A 26,765-nucleotide genomic window follows, 5' to 3' on the forward strand; every position below is an offset into this window, starting at 1 on the left:
TTGACCGTGAGTAAGCATCGTATGGTCTCGTTCCGATCTTGAAGTGGTAGAACGATCCAGACGGACTATGTATGTAGATATTTAAAGCGAGAGTCGCAGAGTATTTAGTGCCTTCATAGTTCCTCGGGTCCCGAAATTCGTGGTTGTGTTGATCTTCCGGTGCAGATCGGTTGATCCGTCACACTAAGCACCACTGTCTTTCAAGGCCGGGCTCCCCGACCCGTTGAAGCCACTGGAAGTATCCAAGTTTATCGAGATGACCTTCCACACGAGGAAATACCTACAGATTGCAAGATTTCAGAAAGACATCACATTGGATCTGTTGGGATAGGTTCGCCTTGTTATTGACGTAACCCCAGCTTTTCAGTCGCCGCACATCCTGGTCAATTTTTATGTTCAGCATGACCACTGACGTGGGGTTTGCGATGGTGATGGGCGACACGAGAACATAAACGGGTTTAGTCACGGAAGATTGTCATGAAGTCGGAGATATCTCGAGTTACTATTCGAGCCGTTCTCATGTTATTAATGAACCTCTCTTTTCTGATAATCTTTTCTTTGCCTGTTGAATCGCGATTGATCGCCAACTGATACTCATTAGATCGCCCGGATGGGCTCCGATGACCCCCACGTATCAGCACATCCTCCCCGCTCAACACAACGCTTGCAGGAACAGTAACAGTTCCCATTCAATAACCGGTGGTCAAAAAAACCCGGGTTACATCCAATATCGTCCGAGTACCTCACCATCATTTGTCAGCAGCTGTTCCTGAAACAACTCTCTCCAATGATGGCTAACACAACTAAGATATACGAGACAAAGGGAATGTTATTACATTAATGATCACCCTCAGAGCCCAGGTTATCGCAGAAGCTTATACCGCTGTCAGCCGTTCTGATTAAGCATAGTTGTAGAAGAACGACCCATATAAAATCATCCTCTTGTTAATCACTGCGTCAAAATGAGGGCTAGCATTCAACTCCTGTTAAGAGTGTCGCATATAGAACAGATATGCCTTGCTTTCTACGTCGTCCAATTAATGGCTTTATTTCAAAGCCCTTGTTGGCATATGAGTTCCCAATTGGTGAGCCTGCATACTTGGAGTCAGCTGAATCTCGAGCGGCTGAACCCAGCCTGTTCAGGCTCTCGCATGTCAGCATTGAACCTGGGCAAGCTTCCTCAATCAACTCATTAAGCTAATGCCTAGAATGCCTCCAGCTACACCCCGTCGTCCGAAGAGCCGCGATGATTTCGAGATCGCCATCATATGTGCCCTGACTCTCGAGGCCGATGCCATCATTGCCGCATTTGATCACTACTGGGATGAGGATAGCGGCCTCTCCTTTGGAAAAGCGCGGGGTGACCCGAACTCATACTCAGCGGGCATCATTGGAAGTCATAATGTGGTGTTAGCACACCTTCCAGGCATGGGAAAGGTTGCAGCAGGAAACATTGCAGCCTTCTGCCGCATGAGCTTTCCCAACATCAACCTCGCACTTGTAGTTGGCATCTGCGGAGGTGCGCCATTACATGAAGATACGCCAATATTACTTGGCGATGTCATTATCAGCACTGGCGTTGTGCAGTATGATTTCGGCCGCCGCTTCCCCGACAGATTTGAGATGAAAGATACTTTGAGCGAGAGTGTGGGAAGACCTAACTTGGAGATAAGAAGTCTGCTAGCCAAACTGGCCACAGCACGGCAAAGTCAAAAGTTGAGAAGAGCTACTCACGATATCATTGCCCGTGTTCCTGATGCATACCCTGGACGTTCGAAGGATGTCCTGTTTCCTGCAGGCTATCGACACAAGCATCAAGACGCACTAGAGTGCTCTGTCTGCGCCTCTTGCTCCACAGATGCTGACACCGTCTGTTCAGAGTCACTGAAGGCTACATGCAAAGAACTTGGGTGTGACAGCAAACAAGCCCTACGTCAGATCCCAAGTAACGAGAACGAAAGGGAACCTAGCTTGAAGATACATTTTGGGACATTCGCCTCTGGGGATACTGTGATGAAGTCTGGGAAAGACAGGGACCAACTCATACGACAGCAGAAAGCAATAGGCTTCGAGATGGAGAGCGCTGGAGTATGGGAGGTATTTCCCTGCATCGTAATCAAGAGTGTTTGCGACTACGCCGATAGCCACAAGAACAAGGACTGGCAAGACTATAGTGCTTTGTGTGCTGCAGCTTGTACCAAAGCATTTCTTGAATATTGGAACTTCACAAAACGGTAGGCACTTTCGGTATTACTATCGATCACTAGGCTGATTTACTATTCCAGGGGTATTGATTTCGGAGCTGAGAAAGAGGAACTTCGAAAGCGTATTCTGAAAAGCCTTCACTTTCCAGAGATGAATGAAAGGAGATCCCTCATCTCCTCAGAGGCCCCTTCCACATTAGATTGGATATTTGGTGGCTCTCACCCTCAAACTTTTGAATTCGAATCATCAGACAATGAGGAATCGGACAACGACTTGATAGGAGCCACTATTGGGTCGACAGACGAGGATTCTGATCCCGAAGAGTACAGTGACGAAGGCGGCGGCTCTTCCGATTCTCATGAAAAGCGCCACCAGGGTCCCAAGCTTGCGGGCGTAGAGAAAGAATCACAAGAATATGAAACTCCAGAGCCTTCTCTTGCAAAAGATTACGAGGATTATTTCAAGACATGGCTTACATCTGACGAGCCGATTTACTGGATAAGCGGAAAGCCTGGATCAGGGAAAAGCACATTGATGAAGTTTCTTCTGCGCGACCCAAGAACTCTCGCGGCATTAAAGAAATGGCATAAAGATATAGTCATTCTGTCTCATTTCTTTTGGAAGCCAGGAAGCTTTATGCAACAGTCTTTCAAGGGGTTAATGTGCTCTATCGCCTACCAACTATTATCACACGACCTCAATCTCATCGATTATCACAGCGAGACAACTTCCATATCGCAAAAAGCGTCACCCTCAGATTGGGATCAAGACCAACTAAGAAAATTGCTATACAGCTACCGGGACCAGACGTCTCAGAAAATTTGTATCTTTATTGATGCTTTAGACGAAGCACGTCCAGGACAAGATACCTTAGACGCTTTACAATTCATTAAGACTATGATATCTCCAAAGGTCAAAATCTGCGTATCCAGTCGTCCAGAGCCTTTGTTTAAACAACAGTTCTCAGGACACCCACATCTGCAAATGCACCAGTTAACGAAGTTCGATATCTTCCAGTACTCCAGGAAGACTTTATGTCAGTCGACAAATCTAGAGCCCCAAACCCTAAATTTGTCGCATTTGGCTAAGAAAGTTGCGGAACTAGCTGACGGTGTCTTCCTGTGGGCTGTACTGGTCACGCAGTCCTTAGTTCGGGGATTGAGCAACGGAGATTCTGAGCAGCAGATCAATCAGCGCCTGGGCAGTATGCCAAAAGATCTTATGGCTTTGTATCATGATATTCTGAGACGTTCAGCCGAGGATCTACTGATCTATCGAGAATACGTATCCATGGCTATTAACCTGATGTTCATCGCGTCTGGCAGGAGGTCGCTCTTCTCTCAAGTGACAGCTTTCGAGTGCATGATGGTCATGGAACCAGAATTGCTAGAAAGTTATGCCGTCCTGGGCAGCCAAGTTCTAGCGGCCTAACTGGACACAAGGTCGGTATTAATGGAGAAGCGTCTGAACTTAGGCTGCCCTGGAATCCTGGAGGTCACATCCTTGGGCGGCTCCGTTGAATTCACTCATAGATCTGCTGCGGAATTCATCTTTGAGACTGAAGAAGGCCAGAAACTCTGGCAACCTTGCGACATTCCTCGAGAAGAGCTTTTGTGTCGGAGTTTCAAGGCTCTACTGGCCATAAACCGATTCAACACGAGACGGAGCTCTGGGGACTTTTTAATTATGCTATATGAATGGAAACAAGCTCAAAGGTTCCCTCCTAGGATCTACGTGTTCTTCCTCGAACTTACCTATGTAAGCTACGAGAAGGGATTCATACCTCCTTACCCGTCGAACCCATTTAATGAACTTGACCCCAAAAGCGATATCGCGCGTTCTATTCTGAACGACATACGCGAGAACCCTTATGTCTTAGCGTTGAATGTTACGGTTGATCTTGAATCTTCTACCTTGCACGACACGGTTTGTTGCATTCTTGATCTGCTTTGCGATGCACATTTGATGTCAGGAAGATTCAAACCGGATAGCTTTGGGCCCATGGAATACATCTCACGCATCTTCGAACAGGGTTACAATCCAAACTGGACCATGCCTAGAGCTATTATGGGTTGCCCCATCGGGAGTCTCTGGTTTAGATCACTAATATCGACCCTCAAATGGCTAATGAGACAAAGAAACCAAATCTACCACAAACCTAGACTGGTTGCTGCTGTCATGGACATCTTCCATGCTTTCCGTCGAGCGGGCGCTCATATGGCAGCAAAATTTCCTATCTATTTAGAAACGCAGGCCTCACGATATCGTATCGACACATGCTTCCGTCCAGCAGATGTCCTCACTCCAGAATCCGGTCATAGTCTTCATGGGCAAGGTAGCTTCATGATCATTGAGATAGACGCGAGAACTCTGATGGATTATATTCTGAGTTGGACATACCAAGACACTAGGCTTTTGAGACGATCTACGAATTCTGGAACAGCAGCCCGTATGAAAGTGCTTGCTTTCGGTACTCCGAGGAGCAGGCATATTCACATCGTTGAGTCTAAGACGGTCTCGGCCCGGCTTGTAGTGGCTGCTGAAGCGGTTTTAGCTTTCTGCCAGCCTGTTCCTCTAAGTCCAGAAGATTGGCCAAAGGAGATCCTAGACAAGTGCGATAGAGAGATGGTAGGGTTGAGTTGGTGCTGTACTCAAACAGATATGGATTATTTATGGAATGGTTATCGAATATGGTCGCCACCACTCTAATGAAGATATTGGTTCTCAAAACCAAGCCAAGTTCTTTTTGATTATTTAAGTTCTCAGCCACAAGTCTCAAATGCCAATAACGCATAAATCATCACTTTAATAGGGCTTTTGACGCTTGGCCTTGGTGAAAAATCTTGAATTCATTACCAGACTTATAACCTATCTTATACTTCCAGCCCTGGTTAGGACGACCATTCCAGGGTTGCTTGCACTCCTAATTCTCATCATTTATGACCAGTATTCTTACCCGCGCCGACACCAAACTGCAAGCTCTAATCCAATCAGCTCTTTTGGTGGCTCGCGATAAATTAACTCTCCGTCAAACGACAGCCTCCAATCCCATTAACTTTGATGTGGCTCATCAGGCCATCTGAGCTGGAATGTCTGAGGTATATCCCATAATTTTTGCCACAGTTCCACGTAGCCTCACCCACATATACCCAATAATCGACATTTGGTGAAGTTATATTGTGTTCATTCGAGCTCTCTGCGCCCAGTGAGAAATAATAGTTAGAGCCTATCTTCCATAAGAGTACTCCGTAATGAACGGAGTGTTTGGTTTCAATGACCTTAATATTTTCGGAAATTATAGCTTCTCCCTATAACATATTCTACTGCAGCTATAGGCTCCTGTTCCTAGTGCAGGCCGGTAGGGTTGCTGAAGGTAAGAATGACGCGGGAGTAGAACCTGACTAGTGATGATAAAGTTCAGGGGTGAGCATCACTGGTGAACTTGAGAGCCAAAACTTTAGCTTTGTTTCCAGGAATTCGTCCAAGATAACTATTTCATCGCTGCCGTTATATGGCGGTAGGAAGAGTTTTCTTGAGGTGTTGTACTTGTTTCGCCAGATCAGCGTCAGCAAGCCAGTCCCCATGAAGCTTTCATGCGTACAGGACTACAAGACGTTCTACATGTTATATGCAGTGATAGTGTGGTCCACAGACGAGAACTTGAAAAGCCCCTTGTCAACTTCACTACTTTAAGGAAGAAACCGACTTTTCCAGATGAGCTTTAACTTCTCTCCAGGACTAGTTACTTTGGGTGTCTTGGCAACGATAACTTCGTCGCTGCTGGCCAGGTGGACGAATAGTGAGAAATTTTCAGAAAGCGGCAGAATTCAACGTGGCGTGGCAAGATCATGGTAACCCATTTGCCTCTTTCATTCGCCGGTGCTAATTGGTGTGCTTTACCTTTGTGCTTAAGAGGTGAAGTCTCTTTTATACCCTCAACCTCATCACAGCTTCTATCCCCAAATATCTAAAGTTCACCTGCAACTGTCTTCACACTCGCAAGAAGAAGTGAAGAAGCGGTTGTAGTAATCTTGGTTTTTGAGGGTTTCAACGATGAAACTTGTCATGGATGAGAAATTTGTGAGACTGAAGCGAAGTGGCTTAGGATCGGCATCCTTGACCTCTCCTACATTATTATCGACAAGCATCTTACTTTTGTCCCTCCATATGATCTTGGTTACATCTTACGATAGTGTACAGCCATGAAAACCTTTAGACGAAGGGCTCAGTCGCGGTGGGAGAAGTTGACGATGTGTCGTAACATATATAAGTCTCGCAGCTACCTTTGATGAGAACGCTGTTTTTTCATTCTTTCTTGAGCTACCTACGGGCGCAGTGAAAAGTTTGTGATCGGTGCTTGCCCCTAGAAGATTGCCTGAGGTTAGTGGATGGACGACTAGAGTTGGGCCTGATCGGTGTTCGTATCTGGAGATCCCATGTATTCTACCAAGCTTCTTATATCTTTTAACTTTGATAACTCAACGCATATTGAGGAGAACTCACAGGCTAGCGTTTGGCTCGGGTCTACAGCGCCCCGGAAACGGAGGATCCGTGATCGAGATATCGCTTCAGTACATACGTTCGTGAGATCGTTGGGGCCTTTGTCTGCGACCATCGCTTCGAGGTTCCTGATCCTTTCTACTAAGCCATGAATAACAGTTCTCATATGAGTTGTATCATCTAGAATATTGGTCGTGCACTGCCTGATATTCTGGACGGTAGCTCGGTAAAAATTTCATCTTTAACACAGGATAAGCAACATAATTACTAACCGTGCAATGGTGTCCACAACAAGGCCGAGGGCTCGGCGGTTTGCTTCTAAAAGTATTCTCACCGTCACGACTTCTGGCTCACCTCTGGTTGCCTAACTCAATGCCGCGAGCCTCCCTCATGGCCCGAAAGAACCTCCTTTGTCTCGCAGGCGACTGCCAAGAAACTTCCGACAATGTCGCGGATGTTCCTTTTAGTATTATTGGTCAAGTCACTATCTGAGAAGTCACTGCCATCGGGCACCAGATCCTTCAACTGTGTCAGAGTTCTTGTCAAGGTGGACAGCTCTTGGCTGACAGCGGCCAAGTCACCCTTCGCGTCTTTACAATCTCTTGCAAACTGCGATATGATCTTGTAGGTTTGATCTGCAGCTTGGATTACAGCGATGCAGGATGCGACTACTGAGAGGCCGTCCATGACGATTTGGATGCCGGGAAAGCTGAGCGAGAATTGCAACATTTTTACCGTTTTACATCGACTTCAAGAGAAATAAAATGGGGAATTGAGTGCAATCCAAGGGGCGGGTGATTGCCAGAATAAAGAGATAACAAATCAGGCTGTGGAATTATTCATATGCAAGCCACCAATTGAGCTGATGTGCTTTGGCGTACGCCTTGTGAGGCGTTGGCAGATAACGTCTATCTCGCAACGTCCATCCCATCATTTTGTGTTAAATTTTACAATAGGGTCGTTAATAGAGCGCCCTCGTACCTGAGTATGTTATCAACCTGCGAACTATGGATGATGGCTTCGGAAATATGGCGGTTCCTAAAAGGGCAGGTCTGCTATTTTTAATCGACGCGCAGGGTTTCCTGCATAGGCGATCGTTTCTTCCAGCCCGAAATTCTCCATTCAGTGGTCCGTTATTGGGCTTCCCCGGATTCCTATGCATGAGCGTGTTTCACTGAGCGGATTCTGTATGTTGATGGCCTGCAATCACTTGACTAACCTTGAATATTCTCCGAGCGAAGCCTGGGGTAGCATTTCGATAACCATTTGCTCAAGTATGTAATAAACAAGAAAGTATGCGCCGATCAAACTATAGCTGGCTTCTAAAAACGTGTCACGAGTAATTTAGTTGGATTCAGGACCTCAAGGTTCTCGGATATAAGATATAAATACCATCACAACCCCCTCACTCAGTTGAAGATCTGTAGCGTGTTCTCCTCTCATTCACCACCACCAAAAGTCACCGCCGAGACAGGATCAACCTACCAGCTCTCAATGCAACACAGTGCACCTCCTCTTTTACTTCGGGCATTATCCCATCCGGTCATTACCCCTCTCCAAATCCCACCACCAAGAACCATAAACCGGATTTACGGAAAACGGCAGATCAAACCGGACAAGAATGACTTTAGATCGCGGCCATTCAACCCTTTTCTTATTAGGACGGTTCCCCGCCCCACGATGGGAAGCCCCGCAAACGCCCCTCCTCCTAAGATTACTCTTCTCGGGATCATTTAAGAAGTGTTTCTTAAGACCTGTTCACTCTTGCAAGCTTGTTTGAACTTTATACGTAATACTTGACAATGGCACCCACTCTTAAACCGTTCCGCGCTGAGCACATGGGCTCTTTGCTCCGACCTCAGGCTCTTCTTGACGTCAGAGAGCAAATCCGCGAGAAGGGCCTTAGCCCCGAGAACGCCGGCCTTGAGACTGTGGAGAACGACGCTGTGAAAGATGTTGTCAAGATGCAGCAAGATCTAGGCTTCAAGGCCGTGACCAGCGGCGAATTCACCCGTACTCGCTTCTGGGGACTTATGTGGGACGAGTTCGAGGGAACGACCCAGCTCTCTGATGCTGATGCTTCCATGTTCCGGCTTTACCACCCTGACGTGGTCAGCTTAATCGAGACTGATCGCCAGGTTATGCCTGGAGAGTCAGTCATTGCTGGTGCAAAGCTTTCCCACAGCCCTGAGAAGTCTGTTTCGAACCTCCATGAGCTGAAGCTCGTTCAAAAGTTTGTGCCAAAGGAGGATTGGGCTTCCATCAAGCTTACTATGATTACTCCCGCCTGGTTCCATATGCGTTATAAGCAAGGCAAGGCATATACTCCCGAGGCGTACAAGAACGATGAGGAGTATTTCAAGGATGTGGCCAAGGTCTACCAGGATGAGCTTGATCAGCTTTACAAGGCTGGTCTGCGAAATGTTCAATTTGATGACCCTGGCATGGCTTGTGAGTTGACTTCTTGGAGTGTCGATGACAAAAACTGACAGCGTGTAGACTTTTGCAGCCAGAAGTTCCGAGATGGTTGGGCTGCTGACTCTGATAACATTGGCACCGTCGATGATCTTCTAGATGCTTATATCAAGCTCTACAACGACAGTCTCTCCAAGATCCCTTCAGACATGCACACAGGTATTCATCTCTGCCGTGGCAACTTCATCGGCGGCCGTCACTTCGCCGAAGGTAAATACGACATCATCGCTGAAAAGCTCTTCCGCAACCTCAATGTAAACACGTTCTACCTTGAGTACGATACCGAGCGTGCCGGTGGTTTTGAACCTCTCCAGTTCCTCCCTAAGGACAAGAATGTTGTTGTTGGCGTCATCAGCACCAAGTTGCCTCAGCTGGAGGATAAGGAGGAGGTGAAGAAGCGTGTCCTGAGTGCAGCGGATTGGGTGGCAAAGGGAACTGGCGAGAGCCAGAAAGAAGCGCTGCAGAGAATTGCTGTCAGTCCTCAGTGTGGTTTCAGTACTCATGAAAGCGGATACCCCCTCAATCTCGAGGAAGAGAAGAAGAAGCTTGCATTGGTTAGAGAGATCGCCGACGAGATCTGGGGCGAAGCTTGAGCATTGTACATATACATAGACGAATAAATCGCAAGCTGGCATAGGGTCATGCAGCCTAATAAGAATTCCAGCGCATCGCAAACGAGATATCACGTAAATACTTTAGATTATGAGGACAACCAGACCGTCGATCTGGAGTTTAGAAGAGCACGGGGTACATATACTCTCAATGCGACCTAGTAATCACAGTTCCTCACTACAACCGGCTAAAGCCGGTTATTCTTCCGTAGTATAGTGGTCAGTATGCAAGCTTGTCACGCTTGAGACCCGGGTTCAATTCCCGGCGGGAGAGATCCGCCACATGTTCTAAACATGCGAATCAATTTTTTGCAGTTATTGCTTTTGGTGGTTTGTCCCTTTACTTCTCTTGAGGATGATTTGGCAGGGGTTGTGGTGGTGGTGTAACTCTAGCTTTATCTACGATTGCTACTCCAGCTCCTCTATGCTGATGTCTGAAAAGTCTGCTGGATCTAATACAGGCTGATTCTTGCCATGGGAATAGATTCCAAACATTGTTCCGGCAAAACATCCTCCGTGGGGTGGCACCACTGTCAAAGCACTGGCGTCGATAGTATACACGTCTGACTCCATTCCTCCAGCCTTGAGAGAAAGCTCGTACTTGGTTGGGTATGCACGAACAGACAATTCAACGTTTTCGAGGCTACCTCCAAGATCTGTCTCTGAAGTCTAGTAGCCGTATCAGCTTCTGCTCAATAGGATGGCTTTTGACTTACTTTGAATTCATCGGCATTCCCAGATGCTCCTTTATAGATGACCCTGTTCTCGACCTTTTCACCCTCATTCTCTGAAGCGACGACCCCTAAGGAAGCATAAGAGTGTTGGCTCCACCATATGACAACACCAGCTTCGTAGCCTCGAACCGTAGGGCTGAAATTCATTTTGACTTTGAATACCTGGTTGTACGAAGTCTGTTTTCTAAGAAGCATGGCCGGAGCCTCAGGAGATGTTAAGTCGTAGCAGTTCCCGTAGAGTCTTAGCACACCCGGCTTTTCCGTAATAGTATAACTTCGCTTGATGGGTGTGTCTTGGATATGTCAGATTGATTCTCAATTATTCGAAAAGAGAGCTTACTCTTCTGGTACCACCCCAATTCCAGATCATTTTTTGACAGATCGACCTTCCACGTTTGAAGGCTTTGTTTCGAAGCTGATCTGACAAGATCTCTTCCTGTAGTCTTCAGCGTGATATTGTTGCCGTCATTGAAGACTGGCCAGTCGTCCTTCCACTCAACCTTGACGAGAAATGTCTCTCGTCCTATCGAAGTTAGCTTATTCCAATCACAAAGAGATCTGATTAAGTAATACCTAGTTGCGGTTCCAAAAACGTCCCCTGGTGTTGCACTGGTCGGACACCCAGTAAGACAGACCACCAGTCTCCGTTTCCGTCCTCAAAGACATCAACATGTCCCGTTCTTTGGACCTCTTCATCGGGTCCATTGTACCAAAGCGGCTTTCCCTGGCTTTCCCATGGACCTAATGGGCCATCTCTGCTACGAAACACCCACTCTTGATGACCGGCTTCTGTGCCTCCTTCAGCGGTCAAGAGGTAATACCAGTCTCCTCGCTTAAAGATATGAGACCCCTCGGCAATTCCATGAGGAGACTTTCGGATGACTTTCGGGGCGGTGAGGGTTTTTCCAGTTGAGATGTCGATCTCGGAGATGTGAATTCCAAAGTCCTTTTGCTTCGAGTTGGGGTCTCGCCAGGCGAAACGCATTGTAGTTGAGAGATAGACCTTCCCATCGTCGTCCCAGAACAACTGGTCCTGTCAGCATTACGTGAGAAGTTTACTGTCCTTTACTTACATCTTGGTCAAAACCAGGGTTGTCAAAGTATACTGGGTCGGACCATGCATTGTCGTCCCAGATATTGTCCGTCCAGACATAGAACCCTCTGGGAAAGATGCGTTCCTGCCCATAGTTGTCAGATACTGATCATATTTTCTCTCTTCCATTTCGATAACTTACATCGATAGTTGGTCGGTAGCGATGGAAGACACCATTGGCCAAATACCATCTCTTCTCCTCAGGTCGATATCTCAAAGTACTCGCCCAACTACCAGCACCTGGCTCAACGGTACGCATGTCAATCTGACTTCGACGGTTGAGCGCATGACCAATAAGTTTCCAGTCAATTAGGTTAGTTGACGTGTAAATGGCGCATCCGGGAAAGAACTCAAATGTTGAAGTGCTGAGGAAAAACGTCGTTGGGGTTGAGTCCGTAGCGGGAACTACACAGATTGTAGGATCCGGGTTGAAGCCCCGAATGACGGGGTTTGTGAACGTGGGACTTGATTCTTCAGCCATTATGTCTTCATTAACAATGACAAAGTCAAGATAGCTATCGTCATAGAGATTCTTACGGTTGATGGTCGACGGGGTTTATATAAATCTCTCAAGTCGGTTTAGCCATACCGAGATGCTTAGCAGCTCCGGGCTATGTCCACCAAGCTAGTAATTTTCCATGAATCAGCGTCTGTTAAACATCCCCCAAACTTGACGTTGGATCTTGTGGGGCCATTCTTCAACCCCCAAACATACCACTTGAAGGCCTAAAACTCGTTGTTTGTCCAATCGTTGAACGAAACCGTTACTCTGGCTTGCATCAGTCACAGCCTTCGAAATACTGTTTGGAATGAAACTTACTCGTTTCATTTAGGCCAAAGGTTATCCTTACGGCTTGCATGCCTCTTACATGGCTTATTGACTCATTGACTGCTAGAGTCGAGTTTGGTATTTGAAATATCGATAGGACTTCTCATTTACACAAGCCTACATAGACTCTTTATTATATGGCCTGAATGCTAATATCTTCTTAGCTGGTGAAGCCCATGTTCTTCCGCAAAGCGTCTTCTCCCAGATCAAGACTCACAAAGAGCCAGCCAAGAAGCATTAGTTAGTCCAGAAGATGTCCAGGCCAGATCTTATCTTAGTCCCCATATAACCTACGATGATAAACAGCAGAAACTGAAGCTTAAAAGGGCTATTCACTCGTGTCATGAGCAGTCAGGCTCTGAGTGCAATGATTGGTGGTGATTTGAGTAACATCAGCAGTAACTTGGGGCTCTAGAAATAATTTTAAACGGAAGGAGGTATATCTCCAAGCACCGGGATGAGAAAAAAACAAATCAATCGTCATCAAATGAAGATCTCGTGTCGACTTTATATAGAGAACTGTAATATAAAGCCTCAACAGGAATTCTTAACCAACACATCGCCAGTGACCAACTCATTGACAACTGAGTATACCACCACGCTTTTTTTTCACTTTGCTCTACTGGAGATGTTGTATTCCGTATATAGAAGGATAGAAAACGTATGCGTGGTAAATTAATTGCCGGTGTAATCTCAATTGAGGAGGCTTTTATCTGTCCTCGGTTTTCTGCGTCAACAAGATTTCATCCCCTCGGTGATAATGCAGATCGAATGATGACTACAGAAGCAGCACTGCACCAGAGGTCCCATACTGGTAACTCGGCCTGGATTGAACTTGAGGAACATATACAGGTCCAAAAGGTGCTCTGATAGGTACGCACTGTATTCAACCCTAATCTACCAACTTGCGGCGTAGTATGACACGTCAACAACACTGATACGAATTTATTACGGTTGCAAGAATTCTCTGAAGAATCATTGGTTTGGAAGTTATCATATGTCTTTCCAATGGGCCGACGAAACAGCGGGTAAATCCGTGTTAGGAAGTCAAGTAACATGCAGTTTACCGAGGACAGGGGACAGCCAACATATAAAGCGACCAAAGATGCTGATATGATTCTTCACAAATCCACAAAACACTACCCCTCTTCTGTCGATATGGCTCAAACTCAAGAAGTCGATCCAGCAGCCATCCTGCCTGACGACGTAGTAAGCGGAGATGACCTGGACAAGAGGCATATCTGACTATCGCTAGACTCAGGATACTGACTCTTCCCTTGGCGAGGTTTGATCCTCCTGGAGATAAGAATTTACGGTCCTTGTGGTCTGACGATTTGTAGGATCTCCAGTCTTCTACGGCGAGTGTCTCCAGCTCGATCCTGAATTATCGTCGTGAGAACGGCAGAACATATCACGCTTACAAAGATGGAAGTAATACTTTTCAATCGCAAACTCGATGCCCAAATGCTAACCTATTAATAAGAATATGCCTTACCAAATGATGAGGCTGAAAATGAGAGACTTGGTATGATAGCCACCTTCAAAAAGGGAACTCTGGATGCTAATCACCCAAGATCTTCAACATAACCTGTTTCTGCTCACTTTCGACGATAAACTCGGCTTATCACCGCCAAACAAACCAGATACCAAGGTTAAGCATGTTCTGGATGTCGGGACAGGCACTGGCATCTGGGCTATCGATTATGCGGATGAGCACCCTGAAGCTCAGGTAATTATGCCGTCTCAGGGCGACTGTTTGTCTTCTAACATAATGTCTAGGTAACGGGGGTTGATCTGTCGCCAATCCAACCAGACTTGTATGACTCAGTATGAGAATGCATGAGCTTTCACTAACGATTGTAGCGTCCCACCGAACGTGAACTTTGTTATCGATGATATTGAAGATGAATGGACTTACAGTCAGCCATTTGACTATATCCATAGTCGTGTCATGACATCTTGCATTGCAGACTGGGGCGATTATCTCAAGAAGTGTTTCGAGTAAGTATGGTTTAGGGCTCTTCTGTTCTAGCTAATAAGTGCAGCAACCTTGTCCCTGGTGGCTATCTCGAGGTCCAAGAAGTCGACGTAAATATGAAGTCAGATGACGGCAGTCTCCGCCCGGATAACATCATGCTTAAGTCTCTTGCCCTGCTGAATGAAGCGTCTGTTATGTTCGGCCGACCATACCTTGATATCCTTTCTCTCGTGGACATCATGAAAAACATCGGCTTTGAGGATGTTGTTGTTGAGAAGTTCAAGTGGCCCATTAATCCCTGGCCCCGAGACAAGAAAGCCAAGCTACTTGGAAGTTGGTGCTATACCAACATGGCTTGCGGTCTTGAAGCGTTCACGATGGCACCATTGACTCGTGCTCACGGATGGACACCCGAGGAAGTCAATCTCTGGCTGGTCCATCAGCGGAAGGCGATGGCTGATAGAAACATTCATGCCTACTGGCCGCTGTAAGTTGACTTCCAACTTCGTGAGGACATATCTGACTAGAAACTAGCTATTCGATCTATGGAAAGAAGCCATCAAAGGAGAACTAATAGGCTGGATGTGCCGGGGGAGCAAGAAACCAATGTTAAATAAGGGTGTTGAGAAAAAATGGTCTAAATTTTTACTGGCATACACCAAACTTATCTAAGTCTTTTCTTGATTTTGGATAGAGATCTTAAGTTTTTCTTGCTCCTCCGGGGCTTGGTAGAATTGCCCACCAAATGTAAAGGTTGGCTTTAGCCAGGTAAATGGATGTTAGCCTGGGCGGAATTCCGCCCAGTGGGGTTGCACCAGGGATAAAGTCAACCAAATCGACACATTCTCGTCCATCGATTCATTCACTTACACACATCAATCTCACTAAACCCATACGATGTCCACCACTCAACTCAACAAAGTAGCCATCTTCGGTGTAAGGCATCCATCCATGATGCAAATCTTGTATGCACTAACACAGCTAGGCCTCTGGCAACTTCGGCACCCCCATCACTGCAGCTCTCACCAAAGCTGGCTTCAACGTCACCATCATCACCCGAAATGAATCAAAGTCCACGTTTCCAGATGGCATCCCTGTAATAAGAACAGACTATAATCTGGAAGCACTCACCCAAGCGCTTTCTGGCCAAGACGCCGTTGTGTGCGTTGTCGGTCCAGCCGGCATCAGTCTGCAAGCGACCATGATTGACGCTGCTCTCGCCGCTGGAGTCAAACGCTTCATCACTGATGATTACGGCTGGGGTCCAGAGTTCAGAAGCTATCCTGAATTCGAAGCGGTGCGCGCCCAGCGAGCCGTTGGTGTCGATCGCGCAAAAGAACATGCTGCTGCGAACCCCAACTTTACTTGGACCAGTATCGCGACTGGCAACCCCATTGACTGGGCGCTAAAACGGTTCCCTACTATGGGATTCGACATCAAGAATCGCTGTGCAATCATCTATGATCAAGGAGAAGAGTACTTTACTGGAACCACTCTTGGAGGAATAGGTCAGTCGGTAGTTGGAGTCCTTCAACACCCTGAAGAAACAGCGAATCAACACGCCAAAGTGCTCTCCATCAAAACATGTCAGAATGAACTGTTGGAAGCATTTCAGAAGGGAACGGAAATTCAATGGGATATCCAGAGACGGACGACTCGTGAGCTTATAGATGGAGCGCGAAAGAAGCGTGACAATGGTGAAGGCGGCTGGATTCTTGACTTGGCTGTCGCTCAATTGTATGAGGCAGCTGAGGGCGGGAAAGCTCGCTGTATCGTTGCGCCGTCATGGGAGGAGTCGGATTCTGGGCTGCTCAGGGTAACTAAGGAATCACCGGAAACCATTATCGCTTCTGTACTGGCTAGTGCTTGATCCATCTAGTTAGCTTCGTGTTTTGAAATGTTTCCTACTACTTTCTATATTGGATTAAATATCCTATGTCACTTGGCTCACTTGTCAATATATACATTATCTCTGAAAGCAGATCTGCAGCTAGCTGCCTGTTTCTGCCCCGCCGATCACCCCAAAGCCTCTATATTTTTAGAAGACTTTTAGGGCATAACCACCAAAATTCCCCGAATTCCCATCGTCTTGCAGCTATCCCGTTGGAATTATTCCACATTTACGGAGTACTCGATTGCTAGCACAGAACATCCTCTATTAAGGCTTTGTCGCTGCTATATTCCAAACTACTACCAAATGAAAGATTTCCTAGAGTAAGTGAGAAACCTCGTCCTCCTAGATCACAATTCTAGACTATATGCTGGTAACTGATACAGAGTGTCGAGCTTAAGAGAAGATACCTTATACAAATGCCAGAATGATCGGTACGAACAGTGACTGCAATCCCACCCTGTCAGGAGGTATTCGAGATCAAAGCAAGGTCTGGGCAAGGCAGACATCTACAGCTACGTTCATGTTAATAAATGGTAGGAAGATAATAAAAAACTATAAAATAGAAATATTTTTAAGGCTATATAGGCTACCTTTATACTCAATCTTGTGCCAGCGGGCAACCGCTGGCCTATGGTCCAACTGAAAATATACAGAGAAGATGTAAGTGTTTACCCCCAAATTCTAGCGTTCGAGCACTCACTAACAGTTCCATAGTAGCATGGCCCCTGCACTAAGGATGACACATGTAATCAAAGAGACGCAAACCATTTTTTTAACCATTTTTACAACTTTTGGGTATTAGTTACTGTTGTATTCATGACATCGAAATGCCTTCGTTAAGGAGGTATCGTCAGAATGCTAAGTGCGCGGTCGCATAATACAGGTAATTGCTGCCTGGGGTGGCTTGGGCCATGTCGTGTAATAGTGTGTACCCTGGAGTTTAAACCTGTACTCTGTCGCCCATGACTCAAGAGACTTACATGTTGAGATGTTTCTTTAGCATCCTTATACTCGGCTAAAGGTGACTCTTGCATGTGTGCTATGTCCTCTTGAGTTCTAAGTAGTAACTCCAAGCATCTTGTATACCATAAAGGTGAATCAGACTACAAGCAATGCCAGCATTTCTCACACAATATATAACCATGCCTTCATCGCTCTCCTCGCCTATTGATCGCTACCGTCGGAGGAAACCCTCAAGATCAATAAAGTGCTTGCCCCACTATAGCTAGAGAGTCGAGTTGAGGGACGGTAAGAGCACAACGCGGGACGGGCCGCCAGGAGGGTTACGGTGGAATCTTGAGTCCACTTTGTGATGGTTTCGCAGCCCAGTCTCATGAAGTGACTGGGAGATAGGCTCAGAGGTGCCGGTACGACCGCTCTCTCACCTTAAAGACAAGGCTAAAGGGCGAGCATTGTAACCAAACCAATGACGTATAACAAATCGCTGCCTAATAGAAAGTGTAAGGATCAACCATTTCTGTTACTCACCCAGACAACAAACCAGTCACAAATGATGGTCACGTTACAAAATAAGCCCCCAATGTGAGTGGATAGTGGGGAGAACTACCAGACATACGGTGAAACCAGTCAATGAGCAAGTGTCTCAGGCTGAACGCCTCCCGTTTGATGACAAGCGCTTAACGACGCATCGAGGCTGACGTTCGTTCTTTCTTAATTTATGTACTTGAAATGTTTGTAATTGGCATTTCAACTCTCGAAAATGCCGTCTTCCGAACTCTCAGTCGATAGCCAAGAAATAGCCCCAGAATTACGACAACACAGTCTAAAGATCGCCCTACCACGCAGCTCAGCCTTACCAACAGAGGCAAGGTATAATATGCACCGTAAGCAGCAAATGCAACCAGATCCTCCTTTCATTTTCGAATCCTTATTACAGGGCTTATCGTTCGGACTTTTTTGATAACTCTTTTTGATCATTCGTTTTGGCCCCCGCCAAGTTCGGTGGTTACGAGTCATAGCGTGAACGCTTTCATCTCAGCCTGATTTCTGAAACGCCAACCGTCTTTTATATTTACCTCTCTTACGACTTCCTTCATTTGTGTCTCTTTTCTTATTGTAAAGATCGTCTGCGGGGCCGTCAAGGCATCATGGCGGTCCACAAAGACAAAGACACAGCGGAAGCGCAGTTTGCGCAAATCCTCGACGATGCTAGCAAGCTGTACTCCTCCGATTCCAAGGACAAGCTCGGCGATTTTCTTAACCCGCCTATAAACAACGTCACAGACCTGATCAAGCAAGTTGACAAGCAGAATGATCAGTTTACTAAATTCCGCGAGAAGCGGCAGTCGATCTTCAGCGCAATGGCGGCTTGCCTTACCCCCGTTGAAGTCATTGGTGAGATCGTGAGTGGTGCTGCGGCAGACTCATTTGCGCCAGCGGAGGGGATCTTTGGCGCTGTTGCGTATCTCATTGGAGCAGCGAGAGATGTTTCCTCGGCGTATGATACGATTGTTGAGTTATTTGAACATTTGAAGGTGAGTGATATTGATCAACCCCGCGCGTGCGCGCGGCTTGAGGCTTTACTGACAATTGTAGGACTTTACATCACGACTTGATGTGTATGTTCAGTATAAGATGGGAAATGCACTACGAAACAAGGTTGTCACTATTCTCGCCCAACTATTTGAAGTATTCGTCTTGGCCGCCAAGGAAGTTCGTCGCGGTCGCTTCAAGGCATACTTCCGTACAGTATTCGGCAAAGGGACGCCTGTACAGGAAGCGCTTGACAAGCTAAAGGCTCTTAACATTGGTGAAGAGAGGCAGGTCCTTGCAGATACTTATGGAGGTGTTAACAAGCTTAATCTCACCACGGAGAATATGCAGAGCAAGCTTGAGGAGATGAACCAGACTATGATGCAGATGAGGTCCGAAGGCCGTGAGCGTACTATCGCGGCGCATCAGGATAAACTCAAGGAGATTCTAGATCCTTCGCCGTTTCCTGAGGACTTCTTTGCTATGTTCAACAAATCACGCGCGGAGTCGACCGGAGATTGGATCCTTACAGATGGAGGGTTCAAGGCTTGGCTCGATAAGAAGACCAACTTCCTCTGGATCACAGGTGCAGCCGGTAGGTATCGCTGACCTCAATTTCTGAACGCAAGCTAACATTCTCGCAGGAACTGGCAAGTCGTATTTGACCACCAGACTCGTGTCTTGGGGAACAGAGCATATATCGCGACTTGCGTACTTCTATTTCAGAGACAACAATCCCGAGACTCGTTCAGTTCTCCAGGCTCTCCGCGATCTCGCCTACCAACTAAGCGAGAGCGATCCCTTTTATGCCAAACAGCTTCTCAAGAATCTTCGCAGCATTGATGAGATCCGCACCATCCCCAGCGCCTATCGAAAACTCTTTGTTCAGCCATTCCAGCAAGAAGAACAACAAAAAGCGATTTATATCTTCCTCGACGGTATCGATGAGGCGGACTCTGCTGGAGTCGAGGAACTACTCCAGCAAATGGGTTCGGATGATGAGTCTGACAAGAGACCCAAGCATGTCACGCTCCAAGTTGCTCTTATTGGAAGAACGTACATGACCGAGACTGTTACGTATACACTCGATCCAGGAAATAGGGGAACTCAAGTCATCACGACCCTTCACGTCACGCCCGATCGCAACGCCGAGGATGTCAAGTTGTACATCGAGAATAGCGTCTGGCACCTTCGTAACCTGAGCCGCACACCCCCCGACTTTCGACAAAAGATTATTGATGCCATGATTAAACAAGCCGACGGTCTTTTCATTCTCGCAAAGTTCATGCTGGAAGATATCAGTCGTAAGCGGCATCCTCAGAGTATCCTCACCAGTCTGCAGTCCTATCCCAAGGAGATCAACGGTATCATTGGACAAACACTCAAGAACCTTTCGGAGACACTATATGAAGACCAGACAAGGGATCTGAACGAAATGCTCCAGTGGGTCGCGTGTGCAGAAGAAGTCCTGTCGCTCGAGCAATTAGAAGCAGTCCTCATCATGCGCTTCGGGGATCCTCCTTTCCACCTCGAAGAAACTCTACGCGGGCAATACGCATGTTTTTTCGAACTCGAGCGCGAAGACGGTTTGACAACTGACGATCTCATTCGAGAGCATGAGAAGCAACAGCGCATTAAGAACGGCGATCTCGGCTCCGGAAGGCGTTCAAGTTCAGCGAGTCGTCCAGGATCAGGACGAAGTGGAAGTCCTAAGAGCCCAACAGTTTTTGGTCGAAGCCCTGATCTTGGTCGAAACTTATCTCCTCTGCGTCGTACGAGCCCGATTCAGGCTTTGGGTCCTGGGCGAGTTAGCCCTGGACGTGGTGTGAGTCCAGCTGCTAACTCCGACCTTTTTGACCCCATGAGTGAAATGGACTTCCGATCGAGCAAGAAAAATACGTGGATCACTTTCTTCCACTCTTCCGTCAAGGAATTCTTCAGTACACAAAACTCTTCAAAGCTTGGTGCGGGCATTGGCTTCGATCCTCTCATTTCGCGCATTCACATCCTCAGGACTTGTCTGTCCATCTTCACTAACAAACCCGCCTTTGAGAAATACCGGCTCAGCGCTAGTGGTCGAGAATCCATGAAGCAGTACGCCGCGTGGTACTGGCAGGAGCATTTGGCTGTTCTAGATCCCGCGACAGTACCTACACCTGAGAAGAAAGAGCTTGGAGGGTATGTGCACAAGATGCTCACTGATGAGAACACCATTCTCGATTGGACTCTTATGTATGAGAAGAATGACGAGGGTCTCGATGTCCTTACAGATGCCAACATGAAAGGTCTCAAGCGATGGATGGGTGATCCCGATGTCCAATCCTCTCTCAGCCCTGAAGCTCGAGAATGGGCCAGCAAAGGCGTCAAAGAAACCCCCGGTATCTTCAAGCCTATCGGAGATCTCTACGCTCGAGCGTGGCTCTCAGAAGACTTCAAGAAATACATTCCCACCCTCTTCTGCTTCAAGATTGTCCAGTCCATCGCATTCATGCAAGAGGGCTACTCCTGGTCCGACTGCAACACTCACTGGACTGAGATCCCTGTCGAGAACCGGATCGTCAAGGCAGCAGAATGGGCAAAGATCCCAGAGAGTGCCCACTGGCATCGCCGCTTCGGAAGCACATATCTCACGAATGACATGCACAGCAAGGCGCTGGGTCATTATGACAAGGCTCTGGCTCTCGACAATAACAGTGTCGAGACACGTGGTCGCATCGCATACTGTCTTTCGCGTGACGGTCGCTTCAAAGAGGCTCTAGAGCAAACTCTCAAGTGTGAAGCGATTGAAGAGGAGAGTATCGCGAGCGGCAAGCTCGATGAGCAAGCCTTGAAGAGCTGCAAATGGCGTCTGTACAAGGATCACATCCTCATCGCCACTTGCTACGAAGAACTCCACAAAGTCGACCAAGCCCTCGAGTACTTCCTCAAGGCGATGAAGAGCGCTAAAGTGGTCGGTCTGGATCGCAAAGAATGCAAGGAATATTTCGAGCCTGAACTCGGGTACCTCGAGCTAGTGGCCACAGAGAACCGCCATGAAGCTGTCATTCAGTTCCTTAAACAACTCTCGGAAGAGGTTACTGACTCAGAACACAAGCGTACAAGACTCGTTGACTTTTTGCTTGAGTTTCATAACAAACCTCTTGTCATAGACTGGATCCCCAAGGCAGCCAGCAAAGTCGGTGAAACAGACTTCATTTACGAGTCTCTTCTCTTCACGATTGAGGTCGCGACCGCAACTCGCGATCCGCTCAAGGCGCTGTATCTTCGTCTCGCACTTGGCGCAACGTACACGTATAGTCGCGATATTGATTCTGCGCTGGACTTGTTCGAAGGTATAACGCAACTTGGATACCGACCTCGTGGTAACGTTCCCACACGACAAGCTTATGCTCTCGCATTCCAGAAGCTTGCGTCCCTGTACAAAGAGCGTATTCTTCATGCCGGCTTGAGAACGCCTGAAGCAGACACTTGGCTTGAAGATCTTGAGAAGATCAAGCAGAAGCAAAGTCGGCATCAGAACCATGACATGCCGATCGAGATGGTTGGTTCAGACGTCAACATCGCAGCCATCTACATGATCCTCTTCAATCGCCTCCTCGGTCGAAGTTCTTCCACAGACCGCGATCTTCGGCAACTCATCAATGACAGCCTTGACATTCTCTCTGACGATGATGTCCAAAATGACGAATACGCCCTGGATAACCTCCTAGGCCTCTTCATTGCCGCCGACGACATCGAAAACGCTCTCGCCCTCAGCCAGTCCATGCGCAAAGTCGATCCCAAGGTCTTCACCTCGACTCCAGAAGACTCACCCGTTCTTTCACGCATCGAGCCCAAACTCCCAGAGATTCAGACGATGCGTCAAAACTGCGCCCAATGTCTAGATCTAATCCCTCCTTCAGACGAGTACTACATCTGCGAGTACTGCATGGAGACGTATGATGCAAAGTGTATGGCTGTTATCAAGGGCGAAGGGAACAAGACGAGCGATCATAGAGATGATTTGATCTGTAGGAGTGATCATCAGTGGTTTACTGTGCCCCCGTTGGGAAGAGTATTGCACAGGGGAGAGATATTGTTGGTGAATGGCAAGGTAGCGAGTTTCAACGAGTGGAAGGCCGGGTTAGAGCAGAAATGGGGGAGGCAGAAGTAGATGGAATGGAATAAGCACGCAGGTATGAGAAATGAAGCATCAGTGGAGTTGGTCAGCATTTAGATGAAGTGTTACTGCAGAGGTTAAGCTATCATAGGAAAACACATAAACTTCTACTCGCAATGCATATACTCACAGGCCTACACAGGTTCAAGACGTTTCGCTTCTTCCCTCCATCTCAAAACACAGTGATTCAAAATGCTTTATAACAGCTTCCGGTGTCGGTAAGGAATCCTTGGTGCGACGTGCGTTGCCTTGTCTGGTGTCGGCTATCCTAAAGGACTGCCATACTTCATCACCCTCTTGATCCAAGTATTCTTTCAATGACGGAATCACTGCTGTATGATCGCCTAAACAGTAAGAGATCTTCTTCACTCATCTCCTGTGTTTCTAGAAGTTGGCAAAAGGAGGGAATGTGTATGCCAATCTCCAGGGGCCCGAATCTCCATGCATCGTAAGCTGGAGAAGCACCAAGAGCAAAGCACACAAGGCCCAAGGCCTCGCATCTAAAACGAAGTATTGCAAGCACCTCCCCAACTGAGGCTACTATCTTCTCAATTTTGATACCCACATCCTCCATCATTTTGCGCGTGATTCGCAGGCCTTTCAGCTGAAATTCTCGAATGTACGGCCGAGTGTCGAATAAAACGAGGAGTGACGTGTATTCGAGGTTCCTTACGATGAAGAAGTTGCTTGATGCCCTCGGGATCCATTGGGCTATCGCCCGCCCCTTGGGTGATGTTGGTTATAAGAGCTCATCGAACGATCCAAGGCAACGAATGACCCTTGTCCACCGTTGTGCCTGGTGGGCGAGGCACTAGATGATCTTGGCAGCATCTTTTCCAGCCGGCAAAGAGCTGTATGTTGGTAGGAGCTTTGACTCTGTAGCCATATTGGAAGTTGTGTACATCAAAGGCCCTCGCGATTTTCTGTTCAAAGTGTGCGCAGCTTCTTACAACGCGAATCTGCCTGTCGAGATCAGACAACGGAGCCTTTATCTGGTCGACATAACGGTCCCCCCGTCAGCTCCAACCTTTTGTATTTATCGGTGTCTGAAAGGTGCTTGATCTTCTGATCACGTCCATGAAGATGGCCGCCTTGGTGGTATGGCTCCGAGAGCTGGTGACAATTTACGGATTTTACAGATTATGTCCTGTGGGAAATAAGCTATATTGTTCTCATACAACAGACACGCCACACGTATGCAAGCCGTAAGCGTCTTTCCGGGATTATTCATGGCTGTCTCATAAATAAACAAGATCTAGGCCGTGGTTAGAGCAATGCGTGTATCCGTAGCCTCGAACGTGCGCCGAGGTTGAAGTTGACTTGGGCCGTGATATGCCGACTCAATAACACCCGACGGGTTAGAACTTAACAACGGCGTAATTTTAGTTTAATTCTGAAATTAACTGCAGCCTTCCCTTACTTAGCACTCCTTGTTGGATTTGTTACTAAAATAAGGAGGCATCCGTGGCTGTTTCAACGGATTGCTCCCGGTGCCCAAGCATATGCGGAGTACTCCATAACTCGCCCGCGTCCAGCAGCCAACCACTGTAGTTGCACTTACACTACAGCGACATCGGCGCACGTGTAAATTACAACAGCTCCCATCTGTGCCAAAAGTGACGAAATCCATCCCGTCCCACGCCCAAAAAAAAGTTCCCATTCCCGTCAACACCAGCATTGCCTGCAGACCATAACCGGGCAGGACAGCAATCATGGCGTCGACAACACAAACAAGCGAAAAGAAGAAGCAGCCCAGTCCCTTGCGATCCATCATCGCTGGATCGACTGCCGGCGCCATTGAGATTGGTATGCTCACACGACATGACTCTGAAGATGTAGCTAACCAAGCTGTCGTATAGCTATTACCTACCCCGCTGAGTGTACGTTCCTTACCCGTCAAGCCGATGCGGACCTACAATACTGATTTGGTGTAGTTGCAAAGACAAGGTCGCAGTTGAACAGGCGGTTAGCTGAAGGACAGAAGCTCCCTTGGCCGCCTTTCGGCAAGCAGTGGTATGCCGGATGCACCACTCTCATCATTGGCAACGCGGCCAAGGCTGGAATCCGTATGCCGCTTCACGAGTTTACGTGTGTCGCATTGACTAACAAGGGCCAGGATTCGTTGCGTTTGATCAGTACAAGGCGCTTCTAGTCGACGAGAATGGCAATCTTTCTGGACCTCGTACTGTCCTTGCTGGTTTCGGTGCCGGAGTCACAGAGTCTCTGCTTGCTGTGACTCCCACCGAAAGTATCAAGACTACTCTGTAAGTTGGCTTGTTCCCCCGCAGGGCCCAAGCTTACAATCGCAGTATCGACGACCGCAAGTCCGCTAAGCCTCGAATGCGCGGCTTCCTGCACGCCGTCCCCATCATCGCCCGCGAACGTGGTCTCCGAGGTTTCTTCCAAGGATTCGTCCCCACGACCGCTCGACAAGCTGCCAACAGCGCAACACGCTTCACCGCATATAACTTCTTCAAGCAAATGGCCGAGTCATACACAGCACCTGGCGAGAAGCTCGGTGCCGTTGGAACCTTTGCAATTGGTGGTTTGGCTGGTTTGATCACTGTATATGTGACGCAACCACTCGACACTATCAAGACTCGCATGCAGAGTATCGAGGCGAAGAAGACATATGGCAACAGCTTCAAGTGCGCGACAACTATCTTCAAGCAGGAGGGTGTTTTGACGTTTTGGAGCGGTGCGCTGCCACGCTTGGCGAGGTTGGTAGTTTCCGGAGGATTGGTCTTTACTGCCTATGAGCAGATCCAAGTGTGGTTTAACAAGATAGATCCGGATGAGAAGTACATCTAGACAGGGTTGAGCGATCTGGAGGGCGTTGAATATGGGCACATCAGCAAATACGGGGAATCGCTTTTGATACAATGTACAAGTACAATACATATACAACTCAGATGTCAATGTCCTTCTTTGGGACTCTTTCTCCATGCACCAAGTCGTTTTCTCGTCCATCAATTACTGGAACCGAATCATTCCTGTTAATCGTTTGCCCAGTCTCTCCAACCATGATCTGTTCGGCGCTTCTTCAATTTCCCTCACGAGATCCGCAAAATATGTCGGTTGACTCTTTGGCTCAAGCAATCTACCCTTGAGCTTGAACTATATTATTATTAGCAGGGGATTGTGTTCGCTATGTCGTGGTACGTACTCGATCGTTATATCGGTCTTGGAGGAGGAATTGAAGCGCCCGCGCCTTAAGAAGCTCCTCACGTTCCATAGAAGGCTTATAGTTCTGGAATCGCTCGGTCACGGCTTTGCCTAGGACATCTTGGAGTTGGTGATCGGGACGAAGCGCTTGCTTTGGCCAGCGCGCAAAGACGTCGGAGTAGATTTTTTGCTACAGACCAAGGGTTAATATTTTGTCCTTGAACTTCTGGAACAGACAGCTACTTACAGATAATGAGCGCGACATTGTGAATTGTGAAGATGTCTTTGCTAGGACTGTACCTCTGCAGCAGAATATCTCGACGTCAACCATCGAGAAATTCCATAAAACAGTGTGCCGTCACAGTGTCGATCTCTTTTGAGACTGTAATAGGAAAGCATATGATTGGGTCATGCGCAAATTGCCTCAGGCTGCCACGAGACCCTTGAAGTAGATTGCCTCATCCATTCTTCAACCTGATGAGGACAAGTCCGTGATCTGATTCAGTGTGGAGGTGGATCCAACACTACCTGACACAGCCCACTTGCAAGTTTAATTCAAGAGTCATACAAAGAATAAATCAGGTTCTTTTGTCATTCTTCCACGATGTTCTGTCAAGGACTCGCACTCG

At 47.4% G+C, this 26,765-nt stretch overlaps 9 protein-coding genes and 1 non-coding gene across 13 annotated transcripts; 7 read left to right on the forward strand and 3 right to left on the reverse strand.

Moving 5' to 3' along the window:
- Positions 1 to 117: 117 nt before the first annotated feature.
- On the forward strand, positions 118 to 5,162 carry FVEG_07215 (hypothetical protein). Of its 4 annotated transcripts, XM_018895807.1 has the most exons (4): positions 118 to 755; positions 809 to 1,085; positions 1,220 to 2,234; positions 2,286 to 5,080. In XM_018895807.1, exons 2-4 carry the CDS (start codon positions 1,013 to 1,015, stop codon positions 3,634 to 3,636), a joined length of 2,439 nt encoding a protein of 812 aa, XP_018753136.1. In that variant the 5' UTR covers positions 118 to 755; positions 809 to 1,012; the 3' UTR covers positions 3,637 to 5,080. The 4 variants fall into 4 exon arrangements, with proteins under 4 accessions (XP_018753136.1, XP_018753135.1, XP_018753138.1 ...); XM_018895806.1 differs by having other exon boundaries at positions 118 to 1,085; positions 2,286 to 5,162; XM_018895809.1 differs by having other exon boundaries at positions 809 to 2,234.
- Positions 5,163 to 7,074: 1,912 nt separating this feature from the next.
- On the reverse strand, positions 7,075 to 7,392 carry FVEG_07214 (hypothetical protein; the record flags this gene model as incomplete). The annotated part of the gene is made up of 1 exon (XM_018895805.1): positions 7,075 to 7,392. The coding sequence occupies one exon, from the start codon at positions 7,390 to 7,392 to the stop codon at positions 7,075 to 7,077; it is 318 nt and encodes a 105-aa protein (XP_018753134.1).
- Positions 7,393 to 8,130: 738 nt separating this feature from the next.
- FVEG_07213 (hypothetical protein) lies at positions 8,131 to 9,913 on the forward strand. The gene is made up of 2 exons (XM_018895804.1): positions 8,131 to 9,156; positions 9,205 to 9,913. The coding sequence occupies exons 1-2, from the start codon at positions 8,508 to 8,510 to the stop codon at positions 9,771 to 9,773; spliced, it is 1,218 nt and encodes a 405-aa protein (XP_018753133.1). The 5' UTR covers positions 8,131 to 8,507; the 3' UTR covers positions 9,774 to 9,913.
- An 80-nt stretch (positions 9,914 to 9,993) lies between these two features.
- On the forward strand, positions 9,994 to 10,065 carry FVEG_16039. Its single transcript has one exon. It is a non-coding gene; the product is annotated as a tRNA-Asp (tRNA).
- Positions 10,066 to 10,085: 20 nt separating this feature from the next.
- On the reverse strand, positions 10,086 to 12,099 carry FVEG_07212 (hypothetical protein; the record flags this gene model as incomplete). Its single annotated transcript, XM_018895803.1, has 6 exons — positions 10,086 to 10,460; positions 10,508 to 10,818; positions 10,866 to 11,048; positions 11,099 to 11,552; positions 11,599 to 11,703; positions 11,761 to 12,099. 6 exons carry the CDS (start codon positions 12,097 to 12,099, stop codon positions 10,200 to 10,202), a joined length of 1,653 nt encoding a protein of 550 aa, XP_018753132.1. The 3' UTR covers positions 10,086 to 10,199.
- A 1,482-nt stretch (positions 12,100 to 13,581) lies between these two features.
- On the forward strand, positions 13,582 to 15,278 carry FVEG_07211 (hypothetical protein). Its single transcript, XM_018895802.1, has 9 exons — positions 13,582 to 13,656; positions 13,703 to 13,732; positions 13,788 to 13,878; positions 13,931 to 13,972; positions 14,022 to 14,176; positions 14,227 to 14,264; positions 14,311 to 14,448; positions 14,493 to 14,912; positions 14,960 to 15,278. Exons 1-9 carry the CDS (start codon positions 13,606 to 13,608, stop codon positions 14,997 to 14,999), a joined length of 1,005 nt encoding a protein of 334 aa, XP_018753131.1. The 5' UTR covers positions 13,582 to 13,605; the 3' UTR covers positions 15,000 to 15,278.
- A 44-nt stretch (positions 15,279 to 15,322) lies between these two features.
- FVEG_07210 (hypothetical protein) lies at positions 15,323 to 16,401 on the forward strand (the record flags this gene model as incomplete). The annotated part of the gene is made up of 2 exons (XM_018895801.1): positions 15,323 to 15,361; positions 15,411 to 16,401. The coding sequence occupies 2 exons, from the start codon at positions 15,323 to 15,325 to the stop codon at positions 16,293 to 16,295; spliced, it is 924 nt and encodes a 307-aa protein (XP_018753130.1). The 3' UTR covers positions 16,296 to 16,401.
- A 1,690-nt stretch (positions 16,402 to 18,091) lies between these two features.
- On the forward strand, positions 18,092 to 23,123 carry FVEG_07209 (hypothetical protein). The gene is made up of 4 exons (XM_018895800.1): positions 18,092 to 18,163; positions 18,217 to 18,814; positions 18,876 to 19,407; positions 19,457 to 23,123. Exons 2-4 carry the CDS (start codon positions 18,428 to 18,430, stop codon positions 22,963 to 22,965), a joined length of 4,428 nt encoding a protein of 1,475 aa, XP_018753129.1. The 5' UTR covers positions 18,092 to 18,163; positions 18,217 to 18,427; the 3' UTR covers positions 22,966 to 23,123.
- Positions 23,124 to 24,500: 1,377 nt separating this feature from the next.
- Positions 24,501 to 25,938, forward strand: FVEG_07208 (hypothetical protein). The gene is made up of 5 exons (XM_018895799.1): positions 24,501 to 24,777; positions 24,831 to 24,851; positions 24,906 to 25,037; positions 25,088 to 25,235; positions 25,281 to 25,938. The coding sequence occupies exons 1-5, from the start codon at positions 24,684 to 24,686 to the stop codon at positions 25,780 to 25,782; spliced, it is 897 nt and encodes a 298-aa protein (XP_018753128.1). The 5' UTR covers positions 24,501 to 24,683; the 3' UTR covers positions 25,783 to 25,938.
- On the reverse strand, positions 25,670 to 26,549 carry FVEG_07207 (hypothetical protein). Its single transcript, XM_018895798.1, has 3 exons — positions 26,384 to 26,549; positions 26,138 to 26,326; positions 25,670 to 26,088 (listed from the first exon to the last, which is right to left on the reverse strand). Exons 1-3 carry the CDS (start codon positions 26,465 to 26,467, stop codon positions 25,945 to 25,947), a joined length of 417 nt encoding a protein of 138 aa, XP_018753127.1. The 5' UTR covers positions 26,468 to 26,549; the 3' UTR covers positions 25,670 to 25,944.
- Positions 26,550 to 26,765: the final 216 nt, after the last annotated feature.

Source organism: Fusarium verticillioides, chromosome 8 (genome assembly GCF_000149555.1).
Source record: "Fusarium verticillioides 7600 chromosome 8, whole genome shotgun sequence".
NCBI classification, from domain to species: domain Eukaryota; kingdom Fungi; phylum Ascomycota; class Sordariomycetes; order Hypocreales; family Nectriaceae; genus Fusarium; species Fusarium verticillioides.

Bases quoted from the DNA above. Each gene is read 5' to 3' on its own strand.
- FVEG_07215 (XM_018895806.1), top strand. From the start codon at position 1,013: ATGCCTTGCTTTCTACGTCGTCCAATTAATGGCTTTATTTCAAAGCCC. The intron at 1,086-1,219 runs GTGAGCCTGCAT...GAATGCCTCCAG, and splicing joins GGCATATGAGTTCCCAATTG to CTACACCCCGTCGTCCGAAG. The intron at 2,235-2,285 runs GTAGGCACTTTC...TTACTATTCCAG, and splicing joins TATTGGAACTTCACAAAACG to GGGTATTGATTTCGGAGCTG.
- FVEG_07213 (XM_018895804.1), top strand. From the start codon at position 8,508: ATGGCACCCACTCTTAAACCGTTCCGCGCTGAGCACATGGGCTCTTTG. The intron at 9,157-9,204 runs GTGAGTTGACTT...GACAGCGTGTAG, and splicing joins TGATGACCCTGGCATGGCTT to ACTTTTGCAGCCAGAAGTTC.
- FVEG_07211 (XM_018895802.1), top strand. From the start codon at position 13,606: ATGGCTCAAACTCAAGAAGTCGATCCAGCAGCCATCCTGCCTGACGAC. The intron at 13,733-13,787 runs GTTTGATCCTCC...GACGATTTGTAG, and splicing joins CTGACTCTTCCCTTGGCGAG to GATCTCCAGTCTTCTACGGC. The intron at 14,913-14,959 runs GTAAGTTGACTT...ACTAGAAACTAG, and splicing joins ATTCATGCCTACTGGCCGCT to CTATTCGATCTATGGAAAGA.
- FVEG_07209 (XM_018895800.1), top strand. From the start codon at position 18,428: ATGGCGGTCCACAAAGACAAAGACACAGCGGAAGCGCAGTTTGCGCAA. The intron at 18,815-18,875 runs GTGAGTGATATT...TGACAATTGTAG, and splicing joins AGTTATTTGAACATTTGAAG to GACTTTACATCACGACTTGA. The intron at 19,408-19,456 runs GTAGGTATCGCT...ACATTCTCGCAG, and splicing joins CTGGATCACAGGTGCAGCCG to GAACTGGCAAGTCGTATTTG.
- FVEG_07208 (XM_018895799.1), top strand. From the start codon at position 24,684: ATGGCGTCGACAACACAAACAAGCGAAAAGAAGAAGCAGCCCAGTCCC. The intron at 25,038-25,087 runs GTATGCCGCTTC...AACAAGGGCCAG, and splicing joins CGCGGCCAAGGCTGGAATCC to GATTCGTTGCGTTTGATCAG. The intron at 25,236-25,280 runs GTAAGTTGGCTT...TTACAATCGCAG, and splicing joins GAAAGTATCAAGACTACTCT to TATCGACGACCGCAAGTCCG.
- FVEG_07207 (XM_018895798.1), bottom strand. From the start codon at position 26,467: ATGGTTGACGTCGAGATATTCTGCTGCAGAGGTACAGTCCTAGCAAAG. The intron at 26,327-26,383 runs GTAAGTAGCTGT...CTTGGTCTGTAG, and splicing joins CAATGTCGCGCTCATTATCT to CAAAAAATCTACTCCGACGT. The intron at 26,089-26,137 runs GTACGTACCACG...ATAATAATATAG, and splicing joins AAGACCGATATAACGATCGA to TTCAAGCTCAAGGGTAGATT.